This window comes from Sarcophilus harrisii, chromosome 1 (genome assembly GCF_902635505.1).
Source record: "Sarcophilus harrisii chromosome 1, mSarHar1.11, whole genome shotgun sequence".
In the NCBI taxonomy this organism is placed as follows: Eukaryota; Metazoa; Chordata; class Mammalia; order Dasyuromorphia; family Dasyuridae; genus Sarcophilus; species Sarcophilus harrisii.
In genome coordinates this window covers 315,304,040-315,316,596 of record NC_045426.1, presented here as the reverse complement: position 1 = coordinate 315,316,596, position 12,557 = coordinate 315,304,040, and the positions used below count along the sequence as shown (strand labels likewise).

Sequence of the window (12,557 nt, the reverse complement as noted above, 5' to 3'; positions counted from 1 at the left end):
GAGAGTCTCGGGGCTCCCCTCATCAATATCTCGTTTCCTTTTTCTGATACTCCCGCCATTCTGGAGCAGGCCTTCATCAGCCTCATACACGGACTACTTTATCAGTTCCTCGGTGGAGCTGCCTGTCTCAAGTCTCCCCACTGTAACCCAGGCATTACAATGAATTTCCCCCAAAAGTAGCTCATGTTACACCGCTCCCCATAATCTCTGGTGGCTCCCTCCTACCTGCAGGTGCAAACGGCTGTTGCACGAACACTGTCCACCTCTGGGCTCCCTGCCTTCGCTCAGGCTGCCCCCATGGCCGTGGAGCCCTCCTTCCTGCGCTGCAGAATTGGTGGTTGCAGCCGCTAAAAGGACGGACGCGCTGAGAATGAGCCCCGTGGAGTTAGTGCGCCTGGCGCACTGCCTGCGTAACTATGCTTCTCTGACTAAGGGCGGCCTCGCCGCGCTCCTTCCACTCGGCTCTTCCACCGAAGTAGAAGCGCTTCTCGGCGGGGTTAAGGGGAGCTGCGACATAGGCCAGACGCACATGCGTGCGTGGCACTTTCTGCCAGAGGTCCGGGGACTTTCCCCTAGGCGCAGAGTAAGGAACACGTCCTCCGTTTGTAGCCTAGGCAACAGGCCTTCAGCAAGCGCCTCAAGACGCTGGCTCTACTCTAGCCATTATAAAGCTCCAAAGATCGACTGACTTTTATATTGCGGTTAGAATAGTGATATAAATTTTTTTTTCCCAGGATTCCCGAAATGGTGCCTTTTTGCTAAAAACAAAATTAGCATTTAATATATAGCGGGTAAATATTGTGAAAAAATCATTGAAAGAAACAGTGCTCCTAGAGCATGTAAGAGAGAAAAAAGTCCGGCATGCACCGGGATACTGGTTAGGTGACTATATTATGTAAATGCATGCCTCAGCGGCCCTTCCCCAGCCTCGGGCGTTGGGTGGGCTGGGTTAGCTGGGCGCGCGTGCGCGTGGCGTCACGGGCTGCATGCCTGCGCCTGCTCCCACGCTGCCGCGCCGCCCGCCCGGAATGCCGGCCTCGGGGCCCTGCGGCCGGGCGCTGCTGCCGGCCGCCTTGGCGTTGCTTCTCGTCACCGCGGCCCTCCGGCTCTTCGAGGGGGTCTCCGGGCCGCGGCCCCCGGCAGGTAGTGAGCGGGCGGGAAGGGGCGCGGGCGGAGTCGGAGCCGGTGGCCCGCTGTGACCCGACTGTGGCTTCGCTCTGCAGGGGAGCCAGCCCGAGATGGGCTGCGGAGGACGCTGGAGGAGCCGCGGGCGGCGGGCCGGCCGTGGGGGCCGCTGCCCCTGGGAGCCTTGTACGCCGTGGGCGTGCTGGCCTTCGTGCTGCGCCGGTGTCTGCCGGGGGGGGGGGGGGGGGGGGGGGGGGGGGGGGGGGGGGGGGGGGGGCCGGGCCGGTGCGGCGGTGCGGCCACCGACCTGCCCCGCCTCCCTGCAGGGACAGAACGAGGCCGACGCCTCCCCGGAGGAGAAGCCCGCCGAGAAGGAGCTTTTGCGCCGAGGTGAGGCGGGGTCAGTCGGTTAGGGGCCGCGGGGCGCGGGAGAGGGAGGGGAACCCTCCCCGCAGACACGTCGGACGTGTCGCCTTTTCTCAGAAGCGCAGCTGGCTCAGGAACTGGCGAGGACGGAGCAGCTCCTGGGCGGCCTGCTGGACCAGCTGGACCCTCTGTTTGAGCGGTGAGAGCCGGTGGGCCGGGCGGGGGCGAGGGGCAGCTGGGGCGCGGAAGGGGGCACGCGCAGACTTGAGCGGGCGCCTCCGCAGGGTGGAGGCGCTGGCCGGAGCCCAGCAGGACCTGCTGACGTTGAAGCTTCAGACCATCGGCCAGCTGCTAAAGGACCAGGGACTCCGCACGGCCGTTGCCTCCCAAGGTAGGAGCTTTGGAGTGGAACGGCTGTTTGGTGTCTGATTTGAGGTGTCTGACTCGAGGACTCATGCTACCCCCTTCCCCCCACACACAGAGCACAGCCCCCCTGTCCGAGAGGACCTGAGTGCTGAGGAAGATGATGACAGTGACCTCCAGACCTGGGGCTGGGGGGAAGAACCCGAGGAGGGAGTGGCTGTGGCCTGGGCCCCCAATGTCTCCTGGGGCCAGTTTGGGGAAAATGGGAAGGAGTGGGGACTCAGGAGGAGGAAATGGATTGAGGGGACCCAAGTCACCCACTGAGAGAGGTGGTGTAAGAGAGAGCTTTGGGTTAAGGAGTGGTATCAGTTTGAGAAAACCTGGTAAGGAATTAAAGCTCAGATGTGAGGAAGTAGGAGGCTTTCTTCGAGGAGCAAAGATGTCTTAGTAAAAATAAATTTAATCCATTTAAGTATTCACTTGATCATCCAAAACATAAATGTGCTCAAACATAAATACCCACATCATACACGCTTCGCCCTCTTCTTTACCACCACATAGTGGCCGGCCACATGAGTCCTAGGGATGCTGAGGCATCAGAGCAGTCAGACTCCCATATCTAACTGCAAACAGCTGTCAGGTGCTCTTCTACCTTGTGTGGCTGCTACAGAGAAAGGACAATCAACCAGTGAGCCCTTTCCCCAGTCTGGGTGAGAGCCCTGGCAGCCAGAGAGGCAGAGTACATGAGTGTTGAGGGGAAGGACACCACTAAATCCCTAGAAGCAGGGGAGACTCAAGGCATACCTGATGGCTGCTGTCAGACTGTGGTACCAACGGGATAGTGCCTCTTGGTCCGTGGACATGAGCAGCAACTTTTCATGAGGAAAAGAAAGCTGGGGCAGGGGAAAGAATGTCTTTATAAGTTGTCTAGCCAGAAAACAACAATCCTAAAGTTGGAGTCGCTGTTGTTTAGGGAAAGGATGGTTAAGTATATGCAGTTAAGGATGGGAATAGGGACTGGACTTGTGATACCACTGATACTGGAAACTTCCAAGTGAGCAACTCTGATAATACAGGTCTGTACCTTCCCTACAATTTATATCCTTACAGAGTTGTCTAAAACAAGGGTTGGCAAATGGGCTGAAGTGTGAAACTTAATTCTAAAACTTTACTTAAAAATGTAAAGATTGTTCCTAGCTTACAGCAATACGAAAACAGATGGCAGTTCATTTGCCAACCTTTGATCTAGGGTACTACAGTTTAAGTGATTTGACCAGTTAATCTAAATAAGTATGCATCAGAGGTGGAACTTGAACTCGGGTCACACCGGTTCAAATGCTAACTTTCTATCCATTGAACCACATTGCACATCATACACAGACCTTAAAAGAGGTGTGGTAGCCTATAGAGTTACGGTCTGAACTTTATGGAAAGGACAGGACAAGGTTTCCTTCCTTAACCTGGAGAAGACTTAGGGGAAGGAGCACTAAGAGGGTGTACAGCCTTAATTTTTGAGCCAGAAAGTCCTTAGAGGTGATACAGTCCAGGTGGGGGAGAGGAAACAGGTTCAGAGGGGTGATGACTTGCCCAGATTCACATACTAGCTGGTGGTAGAGGTGAGATTGAAGCCCAGGTCTCCTGACTCCTAGTTCAATGCTCTTTTATAGTGTCTAGGAGTTTTAAAAGAAATTCCTAAAGATGGATCTAAATAAGTTACTCAGGGAAGTTTGAGCCCTATTTCTGTCTTGTAGGAATATTAGAATGGCCACAGTGTGTCCTCTACAAAAAGGGGCTTGATTTACTATTCTGCTGATTGATGGATGTTAATAATGCTACAGATTAAACTTAAAAGTATGTCATGTATATGTCTTTTGTTTTTTTAAAGCAGATGTTTAAAATTTACCTGGGGGTAGGGGATAGTTGTGGGCTGATAGGCCTAACTCTCCCTATCCCCAACTTACACTGAGCAGGCCACCTCCTGGCCCCCCTGAGTGACCAAAGATCCTTTGGAGCTGACATTGGGCCATGGGATAAAGGGCCTGGCAAGCAAAGGTCCCTCCATGCAGGATATGTAAGACAGACCGCGGTTTGGTCATCAAAAGTGCATCAGAGAAGAGGAAGAACAGTCGGGGCTTTGGCTCCCCCTTAGGGGGGACCACCAGCAGCCAGCCTTGCCGAAGGAACCAGCGCCCTGTGGCAGAGAGAAAACAGAGTGGTTAGCTTAGTTCAAAGAGACCAGAGTGTGATACTGGGAGTGGGCAGCTTTGTTTTGAGATCCTGAGGATCCTTGTGTGCAGCAGAAGTACCAGAGAGGGAGGGATTAGAACTCTGACCTTTGGTCAGACCTTTAGCCCTACGGCCACTGAGTAAAGCTTGAATCCGATGGAGCTGCCGGCAGTTCTCCTGTTCTTGACCGATAGCACTAACCTGTTGGATGGCCTCACTCAACTTCTGAGCAGCTCCTAAAATGACAACCCCACCCCAAAAATGGCATTTGATTAATAAGGCACTGGGAAAGGAAATCAAAGAAGGAAAAGGAAAAATGAGACTAAAAACCTGAGTTCTAATTGTGGAAATAGTTTGAAGTATGGAATATATTAATGATGTTGGCTCAGGGCAAACATACTTGTGAGCTGTTGATAGTCAGGGCTGTCAGGACCTGTATTTTCAGTCAAAGCTACAACCAGGTTTTCACATCTGAAACACAAAAGTCCTCAAGTTTTTAGGGATATTAGTTCCAACTAAGTCTGGGAAAAGCAAACTTATCCAATCATACATAATTCAGAGTGCCACCTTTCCACAAGGCATATGGTTTCTGCCTTTCCTAGCTTAGAAGGGATTAATTTCTTGCAGCACTGACTTGAAGCCTCTTTGTCTATTCCTACATCAGTCTGGAACTGAGTATGTGCTTGAATCTTGTTTTTCCACCCAGGACTAGAGGGCACTCTTTCCCCATTTTTCTGACTGAACTCTCAGGAGACCATAAAGCAACCAAGATAGAATTTCAAGTTATTTACTTACTTAGGGAAAGGGAATGCATATAAGGAGTCTACAAAAGACTAGGGGTCAGTAGCTCTTAGTTCCCTGAAGTTACTTAAGTCATAATCTTAAACATGCCCCCTAAGGACAAAAATTTTGTGAAAAGGACAACATAATCAGATATTTGTGTATTTAAATCACAGTGTTTGGTGGCCAAAGGAGTTTGACTGAACCAAGTCTTAATGCTAGCTGACCTTTTTTCTATTGTTGCAGTATACTTTACAAACATTATCTCGTTTGATCCCAGTATGTACTACTGGTATTATTCCCATTTTACAGGTGTGGGAACAGGCCAAGAGGAATTAGTAAATATCCAGTCAGAGTCAATATCTGAAGTAGAATCCAAGTCCTGGTGGTACTGATTTAAGATCAGCCAGCACCATCCACCCCAACCTTAGTAAGGATGGCTTTTCAATTGAGAGTATGGACACGAAGAAGACAAATACATGTTCAAAACTAGGGTAAAGTCAGTGAACATAAGTTTAGCATCAGAGTAGGGATCATAGTAGAATCGGGGTCACTTACTGTTGGAGACGTCGCAGTGGTAAGGGAAGTATGTCCACTAGCCGAAGGCCCCCAAATTCAGGGCGCCCCTCCTGAAGCTGTACAAACTTTCTGAAATTCTTCTTCTTTAGCCACCTCTAAGTTCAGATAGAGTTTGGGATACAAAAAAAGCAATAAGAGGGGTACAGGTTGGGGCTCACAAGACCTTTATAGTTAGTTGTGCACACAGCAAATCTATCCAGATTGTTAACTTTCTAGAACAAAGAACCTTGTCTGACACAATGTGGAGCACATACAGTAGATTCATAATCTCTTGAAACAAAAGAAATGAACGAATGCTCACAGTAGGAAAACCTCTCTGAGAAAATGAGGATACCTCGAGGGTGGCCCTGGACCGCTCCTCATTGGCAGCATAGCAGGTGTAGTGTTCCAAGTGGTGACAGAATCTTTCTAGGCCTACTCCCCAATTTCCAGCTTCCAGATGCAGGAGCAGCTCTCTGCAGATGGGACAACACAGACTCTGCCTTCCCCCAGAACACCTCCATCCCACTGTCCTCCCACAGACCACCTTTCTGCCCTTACTCACTGGCTGGCACTATGGATGGATTCCCAGGGTCCAAACACAGCCTTAAGTTCAGCTGGTGGCAGGGTCCCTTTAGCTCTCAAAATGCACAAAAAGTACTGGGGAGGGGAAAGGAAGAGGCAAGTGACAGGCACATAGACTCCTGCCCCAGAGAAGGAGATGGGGGTGGTGGGATGCAGGGGACTAGGCACAACACTATAGAGACCTTCTGGGGCTCTTCCTCCCTCCCCCGGGCACAATGCACGCAGGGTCCTGTGCCTCCCTCTTTGCATCTTTCCACCCCCGCCCCATCTCGATCCCCTGAGCCACCAGCAGCCTGCCCTCCCCCCGAAGTCCCTTGCCCACCAGCGCCTCTCCCGCACACCCCGTGCCCACCAGCCGAGGCCCCGCCCCTCCCCGCGGCGCACGCCTCCGCGCACCTGCACCACCAGCCCCAGCTGCTCCTGGTAGCGCTGCTCCGTCTCCAGGAGCTCCCGTGCGGTGCGGCTTCGCTTCCTCTCCCAGCGGGCCCGCTGCTCACGCACCGGGCACCGGGGACCCGGGCTCGGCATGGGGGGCAGGGCTGAGCTGGAGCGAACCGGTATGGAAACGATAACCTGCCCCGTACCCCCGCAGAGGGGGACTTGGGCACTCGCGGAAAGAGACCCTAACCTCTCGGCTCCCTGCACGCACCCCCTGAAGCCGCGAGCTCGCCACGCCCAATACCACAGGTACCGGGGCCAGCCAGGATTCAAATTCCAACCGCCACCAGAGGAGGCGGAGCCGGGCAAGGGAATTCTCCACTCCGCCCTCTGTCGCCTCGGAGGCCTAGAAGCTGCGATATTGTGCACGTACAAAGGAGGCCTCGGGCTGCCCGCCCAGTCCCCACTTCCTCCTTTCTGGCCTTCCCGCGTGCGCACGCGCACACTCCATGCTCGCCCCCCCCCCCCCCCCCCCCCCCCCCCCCCCCCGTCTACTTGGGTCACTCCAGTCGGGTCCGTGGCACTCCCCTCCCGGCCGCGTCCCAGAATTTGGTGCTGTCCCTTGGAGTCGGGGCCAAAAAGTGTTTGGGGGCTTTATGATGGGAGCCAGGTAGCCTAGCGGCTCAGTCCTGCTGATGAGGAACGCGAGGTTCCGAGAGGCTGAACGGTTTCCCCAAAGTCGCACGGCTAGTGGCGCAGGAAGGGCTTCGGTCCCAGCCTGTGCCATTCATTGCCTGTGTGCTTCCCATTCAGGTAATTATAGTCAATTTTCTCAGCCGCCGTGGGGACAAAAACAGAGAAGATCTCGGCTTTCCGGGCCGTGGAGCATGTCCTCGGGGCTGCTCCAAGAAACCTTGTCCCGAGTCTGCGGTTAGGCTAGCACTAGACTCCATTGCCTCCTGAGCCCCAGCTGGCTAAAGGCCGTCCTGCTGCCCAAGCCCGCTCCCGGGGTGCGGGCAGCTGCCGCGCCCACGCCGATTACCTTCCCATTTCCTCCTGGGGTGGCCGCGGGGCTGCCGCTCTTAAAGCCCACGCCCTCGCTCCCTTTGCCCTCCTTCCCGCTGTGAGACACCCAGAAGCCAGACCGCAAGCAAGCTCTTTGTTTCTGCACATAAGCGATTTGCTACACAAACCGCCAGGGTAAGGTTGCTTGTAATCAAAATAATGGGATTTAGAACCGGGGAGAGAATGATGGAGGAAAACCTCCTCCCACCTCGTTTTACTGATGTCCAAACTGGGAGACGGTGATTTCCCCCCGGTCAGGGAAGCCCGCAGTGGACAGGCATCACACGCCCATCAATGGAGAAACAACTAGACAAATCGGGGTACATCTAATGGAGTGCTATTGTGATGTAAGAAACTATGCGAGACACCCAAGGAGGCAGGGAACACCAGAACTGATAAAGAATTAAATAAGCAGAGCCAAGAATATACGCCTACAAAAATGTAAATGAAAAGAACCATATAACATTTTTAAAATTAATCCCACCACATTATAAAGAACAAGTGTTTAGAAAGAAGAGATGAAAAGACACTTCCACCTCAAAACTTTTCAGATGTGTGAGGACCATAAGTGACGTACATAATACTTATTTTCAGATGTTTCTAATACATTGATCAATTAAGCTGTTTTTGTTCTTTTTTGTGTATATGTGTCTTTAAAAACTATGTTATATGGGATGGCTCTCTGGAAGTCGGGTGAGGTAAGGTTAGTGGAGAAAACTATACAGAGAAGCAGAAGCAGCAAAAACATCAATAAAAATTTATTTAAAAAAAAACAACCAACCCACCCAGGTCTTCCATTTCCAAATCCGTGCCCTTTGCAGAGTCCCATGCTGCCTTTAAGGCTATATATAGAAGACAACCACCCGGCAGTAGACTGGAAGGTATTCAAATTTTCCAAGCGATTAATTTATTTTAATCATTCTTTAAAATTTACAGATCATTTTTTTCACCACCCTGTGAAGTAATGAATATTTATTCAGCTCAAACATTAAGCACCTATTCTGATAACCATTTTGGGGATGAGGAAATGAGACTTAGAAAGTGTATTGAACATCAAACAATAATACCCTCCAGGACTGAAAGAAACCCAAGTTTCCTGACTCCAAATCCAGCAGGCCACGATGCCCTTTAAAATAACTCAGTTTCTACAGCACTTTTTGCACAGCAACCCATTGAAGCAGTAACTGCACCTGTTATTATACCCTTTTTTCCTAAGTGAAGGTGAGTTACCCAATAGGAAAAAATATGAAATAAAAAAAGGTTTAAATCCCACTTCTGAGACTTATTAGCTGTGCTATAAAGATCCTAAACCCTGTGAGATTATGTTTATGTGAGATATTTAGTTAAAGGGTTTTAACCATTTTTAGATATTCTCTTTCTCCCTATAATGTTCATGAGCCTCGTTTGGCTCCATGGGTCTCTCTGGGCTTCAAGCCCAAGTATGTTCCTCTCTGGCAGGACCCCCAAATACAGTGGTATGTTCCTAGCACTGGAGCTCCTCCAGACTGAATTGGGAGTTATGTGGCTACTCTGGAAGAGAGAAGTTGTTTTTTCTGCAGCCCGAGACCCACTTTCTGGAAGTCTCCTGATTGATTGCAGGTGATTGCTGACTTTGGGTGATCTACCCACATTCTTACTTTATCCTTTGACTAATAATTGACTAATACTTTTCCAAATAATCGTGAACCGATCCAGCCAATCTGGAGAGCAATTTGGAACTATGCCCAAAGGGCAATCACTGCATACCCTTTGATCCAGCAATACCACTACTAGGTCTGAATCCCAAAGTGACCATTAAAAAAGGAAAAAGGACCCACATATACAAAAATGTTTATAGCAGCTCTTCTATGGTGGCAAAGAATTGGAAATTGAGAAATTTCTCACCAGTTGGGGGTTGGCGGAAAAAGTTATATGAATGTGAGGGAATATGCCTAATAAGAAATGATGAGCAGGGAGTAGCTAAGTGGCTCAGTGGACAGAGCACCAGCCCTTAAGTCAGGAGGACTTGAGTTCAAATCTGGTCTCAGATACTTAACACTTCCTGGCTATGTGACCCTGGGCCAGTCACTTAACCCCAATTGCCTGGGGGGAGGGGGGAGAAGAAAGAAAAAGAAATGATGAGCAGGCAGATTTCAGAAAAACCTGCAGAGATTTACATGAACTGATGCAGAATGAAGTGAGCAAAACTAGAACATTGTATTACACAGCAACACTGTATGATGGTCAATTCTGATAGACTTAGCTTTTTTCAGCAATACAGTAATCTAAGACAATTCAAAAAGATTCATGATGAAGCTCTTTCACTTTTTTTTGGTTTTGTTTGGTTTTTTGTGGTTTTTCTCTTTTGTTCTGTTTCTTCTTTCATAACATAACTAACATGGAAATATGTTTACATGACTCCACATGTATAACATATCAGATTGTCATCTTGGGGAGGGGAGATGGAGAGGAGGAAGAAAAAATTTGAAATTCAAAATCTTAAAAAAAATGAATGTTGAAAATTATATGTAATTGGAAAAAATAAAATACATTAATAGAAAATGTCATTCACATCTGGAGGAAGAACTATGGAGTCTGAATGCAGATTCAAAGCATACTATTTTCATTTTTTTTGTATTTTCTTTTTTGTGGTTTTCTCTTTTGTTCTGAATCTTCTTTCACAACATGACTAATAGGGAAATATGTAACATGATTTTACATGTATAGCCTATATTTGATTGCTTGCTGTCTTAGAGAGGGGGAAGGAAAGGGAAGGGAAGAGATGGAAGGAGAAAAATTTGAAACTCAAAATCTTACTAAAATGAATGTAATTGGGGAAAAATAAAATACTATTAAGTTTAAAAAATAAATAAAATACCACTTACTCGTAAAAAAAAATACTTTCCTACATATTTTAAAGGTCCATGATTTCATCACTGTGGGTATTATTTCTACTAATTCAGATCACAAACTTTCCATGCCTCAATTTTACAAGTTTAGTAAGGTGATGTAGTTACATAAAAATCCTCCCCACTTGGTTCTCAAATTTAACGGAAGGAGCCTTTCCAAATTTGGGTGAGGTGGTCCTAGGACAGCAAACTTATATATTGCTTTAGAGATTTGCCCTCTATCCCAGTCCAGCTAAGAACTTGTTGAAGCATGCTTTCCTATAGTATAGCCTTTATTGCCCAGGTTCACTTCCCTACCAGGATAAGGAATCTTGGAGGAGGAGGAGGAATTAATTTTTAAAAGCTCTGACACACAAGGTTATCCATAATCTAGTTCCAACATGTCTATCTTTTCCTTATGCTTTTCCCCTTAATATTCAGCCAAACTGGTCTCCTTTTATTTTTATTTCTCTTGTCCCTTCTTCACTTTTGCTTATGCTGTCCTTAATGCCTAGAGTGGACATCCTCTCCATCTCATCTTCACTCTCCATATTGAAGGTCCCTCTTTTCCTTCAAAATGCGTTTTAAATGTCACCTATTCCATTGTGCCTTTCTTGATTTGTTTCCTCCTTTTCTTCATTAACCAAGGTTGAGCAGTCAGAATACTTCTTGATCCCCATCTCTACTTCTACATTTTCCCATAACAAACATCACTCTTCCTTTGAGGTTCATTCAATGTACATCTGTCACCCAATCAAGATGATGATACCTAAGATACTTTCTTTCCTTCCTGAATAAGTTAAAATACCAGGCTCACAGTCTTTCCACCCCAACTTCTGCCCTTATACAAGAGAAATTCCAACATACATACCAATATTCCTTTAAACACCCTAATATCCATGCTCTTCAGTCTCCTTAAAACCAACTTCTTCACTCCATTTCACCTGTCCACAAAGATGACCAATCATATCTTGATCTTCCCTTGATCCACAAATGTTCCATTTCCATTTCCATGAATTTTCTCTTCTCCCTTCTTCTCATCTCACACCACTGAAATAGCTTCCTGTATTGCCTCTGCCTTCACTATGTCTTACATGAAGAAGTGGTCCTTCCTGCCAAAGCAAACACCTTTACCTGTACATGTGATTCCATTCTATTCTATCTTCAGGTTTTCCACACTATCTTTTCCTCTCTTACTAATCTTCAGTCTCTCAATGTCTGCTGGCTACTTCCCTGATGCTACAAAGCAATCCTATGTCTCTCCCAGCCTTAAAACAAAACAACTCATTTAATATGTCCATCCCCTCTACCATTCTATGTCGGTTTTCTCTTTGTACCTCCTTGAGAAAGCTGATTATGGTTGGTGCATTGACTCTCTTTCCTCTCATTGTTTTCATCTTTCTATAATCTGGCTTCCAACCTCATCATTTAACTGAAAAAACTCTCCCAACTTACCAGTGTTCTCTTAATTACCAAATCTATTAAGTATTTTTTACCCTCAATTTTCCTCCTCCTTGATTTTTCAGTTACTTTTGACACTGTTCATCACCACCTTCTCCTTGATGTTGTCTTCTTTTGGGTTTTTTTTGTGGAACTGCTGTCTGCTGCTTCTACTTCTCTGACCACTCTTCCTCTCCTTTTTGCTGGATCTTCATCCAGGTCATGCTTGATAACGGGGTTGTATCTTCCTCCATATTATTTCATTTGGTGTTCTCATCAGATCCCATACATTCAATTAACATTAAATTGATATTAGCATTTTTATCAATTTGATTCTCAGATTTATTTATCCAGTCCTACCCTCTGTCCTGGCCTCCAGGTTCCCATCATCAGTTGTTTATTGGACATCTCAGACTGGATGTTCTGTAAACATCTCAAGCTCAACAATAATCCAAAACAGAACTTGTCTTTAAACATATTTCTATATTTTCATGTTGTACAAGAAAAGACTGTTTTTCTACAGTATTTCTCATTAAATCTGATTCTAGAGCTAGTCTTCTAGCCAGAGAAAGAAGATGTCTCAGAGGGGGATGAAATGGGTTCATGAATTAGATATAAAGGATGATACTATTAGCTAAATTATGAGAATGAGGGATAGTCTACCTCTCAGATCTGTGGAGAAGAAAGGAATTTATGTCCAAAAAAGAACTAGAGAATATTATGAAATGCAAAATGGATCATTTTAAATTCTATTAAATTAAAAAGTTGTTTTGTTTTGTTTACAAAATCAATGCAGCCAAGATT

General features: G+C 47.3%; 2 protein-coding genes across 2 annotated transcripts; one reads left to right on the top strand and one right to left on the bottom strand.

Moving 5' to 3' along the window:
• Window positions 1–918: 918 nt before the first annotated feature.
• Window positions 919–6,894, top strand: CCDC107 (coiled-coil domain containing 107). The gene is made up of 6 exons (XM_031945367.1): window positions 919–1,143; window positions 1,224–1,350; window positions 1,445–1,515; window positions 1,609–1,690; window positions 1,776–1,882; window positions 6,691–6,894. The coding sequence occupies exons 1-6, from the start codon at window positions 987–989 to the stop codon at window positions 6,789–6,791; spliced, it is 645 nt and encodes a 214-aa protein (XP_031801227.1). The 5' UTR covers window positions 919–986; the 3' UTR covers window positions 6,792–6,894.
• ARHGEF39 (Rho guanine nucleotide exchange factor 39) lies at window positions 2,557–6,726 on the bottom strand. The gene is made up of 8 exons (XM_023497640.2): window positions 6,400–6,726; window positions 5,984–6,078; window positions 5,774–5,894; window positions 5,419–5,534; window positions 4,481–4,551; window positions 4,188–4,316; window positions 3,816–4,045; window positions 2,557–2,747 (listed from the first exon to the last, which is right to left on the bottom strand). Exons 1-8 carry the CDS (start codon window positions 6,529–6,531, stop codon window positions 2,631–2,633), a joined length of 1,011 nt encoding a protein of 336 aa, XP_023353408.1. The 5' UTR covers window positions 6,532–6,726; the 3' UTR covers window positions 2,557–2,630.
• Window positions 6,895–12,557: the final 5,663 nt, after the last annotated feature.

Bases quoted from the DNA above. Each gene is read 5' to 3' on its own strand.
- CCDC107 (XM_031945367.1), top strand. From the start codon at position 987: ATGCCTGCGCCTGCTCCCACGCTGCCGCGCCGCCCGCCCGGAATGCCG. The intron at 1,691-1,775 runs GTGAGAGCCGGT...GCGCCTCCGCAG, and splicing joins CTGGACCCTCTGTTTGAGCG to GGTGGAGGCGCTGGCCGGAG. The intron at 1,883-6,690 runs GTAGGAGCTTTG...CCAATACCACAG, and splicing joins CACGGCCGTTGCCTCCCAAG to GTACCGGGGCCAGCCAGGAT.
- ARHGEF39 (XM_023497640.2), bottom strand. From the start codon at position 6,531: ATGCCGAGCCCGGGTCCCCGGTGCCCGGTGCGTGAGCAGCGGGCCCGC. The intron at 4,317-4,480 runs GTATGTTTGCCC...TTGTCATTTTAG, and splicing joins TGACTATCAACAGCTCACAA to GAGCTGCTCAGAAGTTGAGT. The intron at 4,046-4,187 runs GTCAGAGTTCTA...TCTCTGCCACAG, and splicing joins GGCTAAAGGTCTGACCAAAG to GGCGCTGGTTCCTTCGGCAA.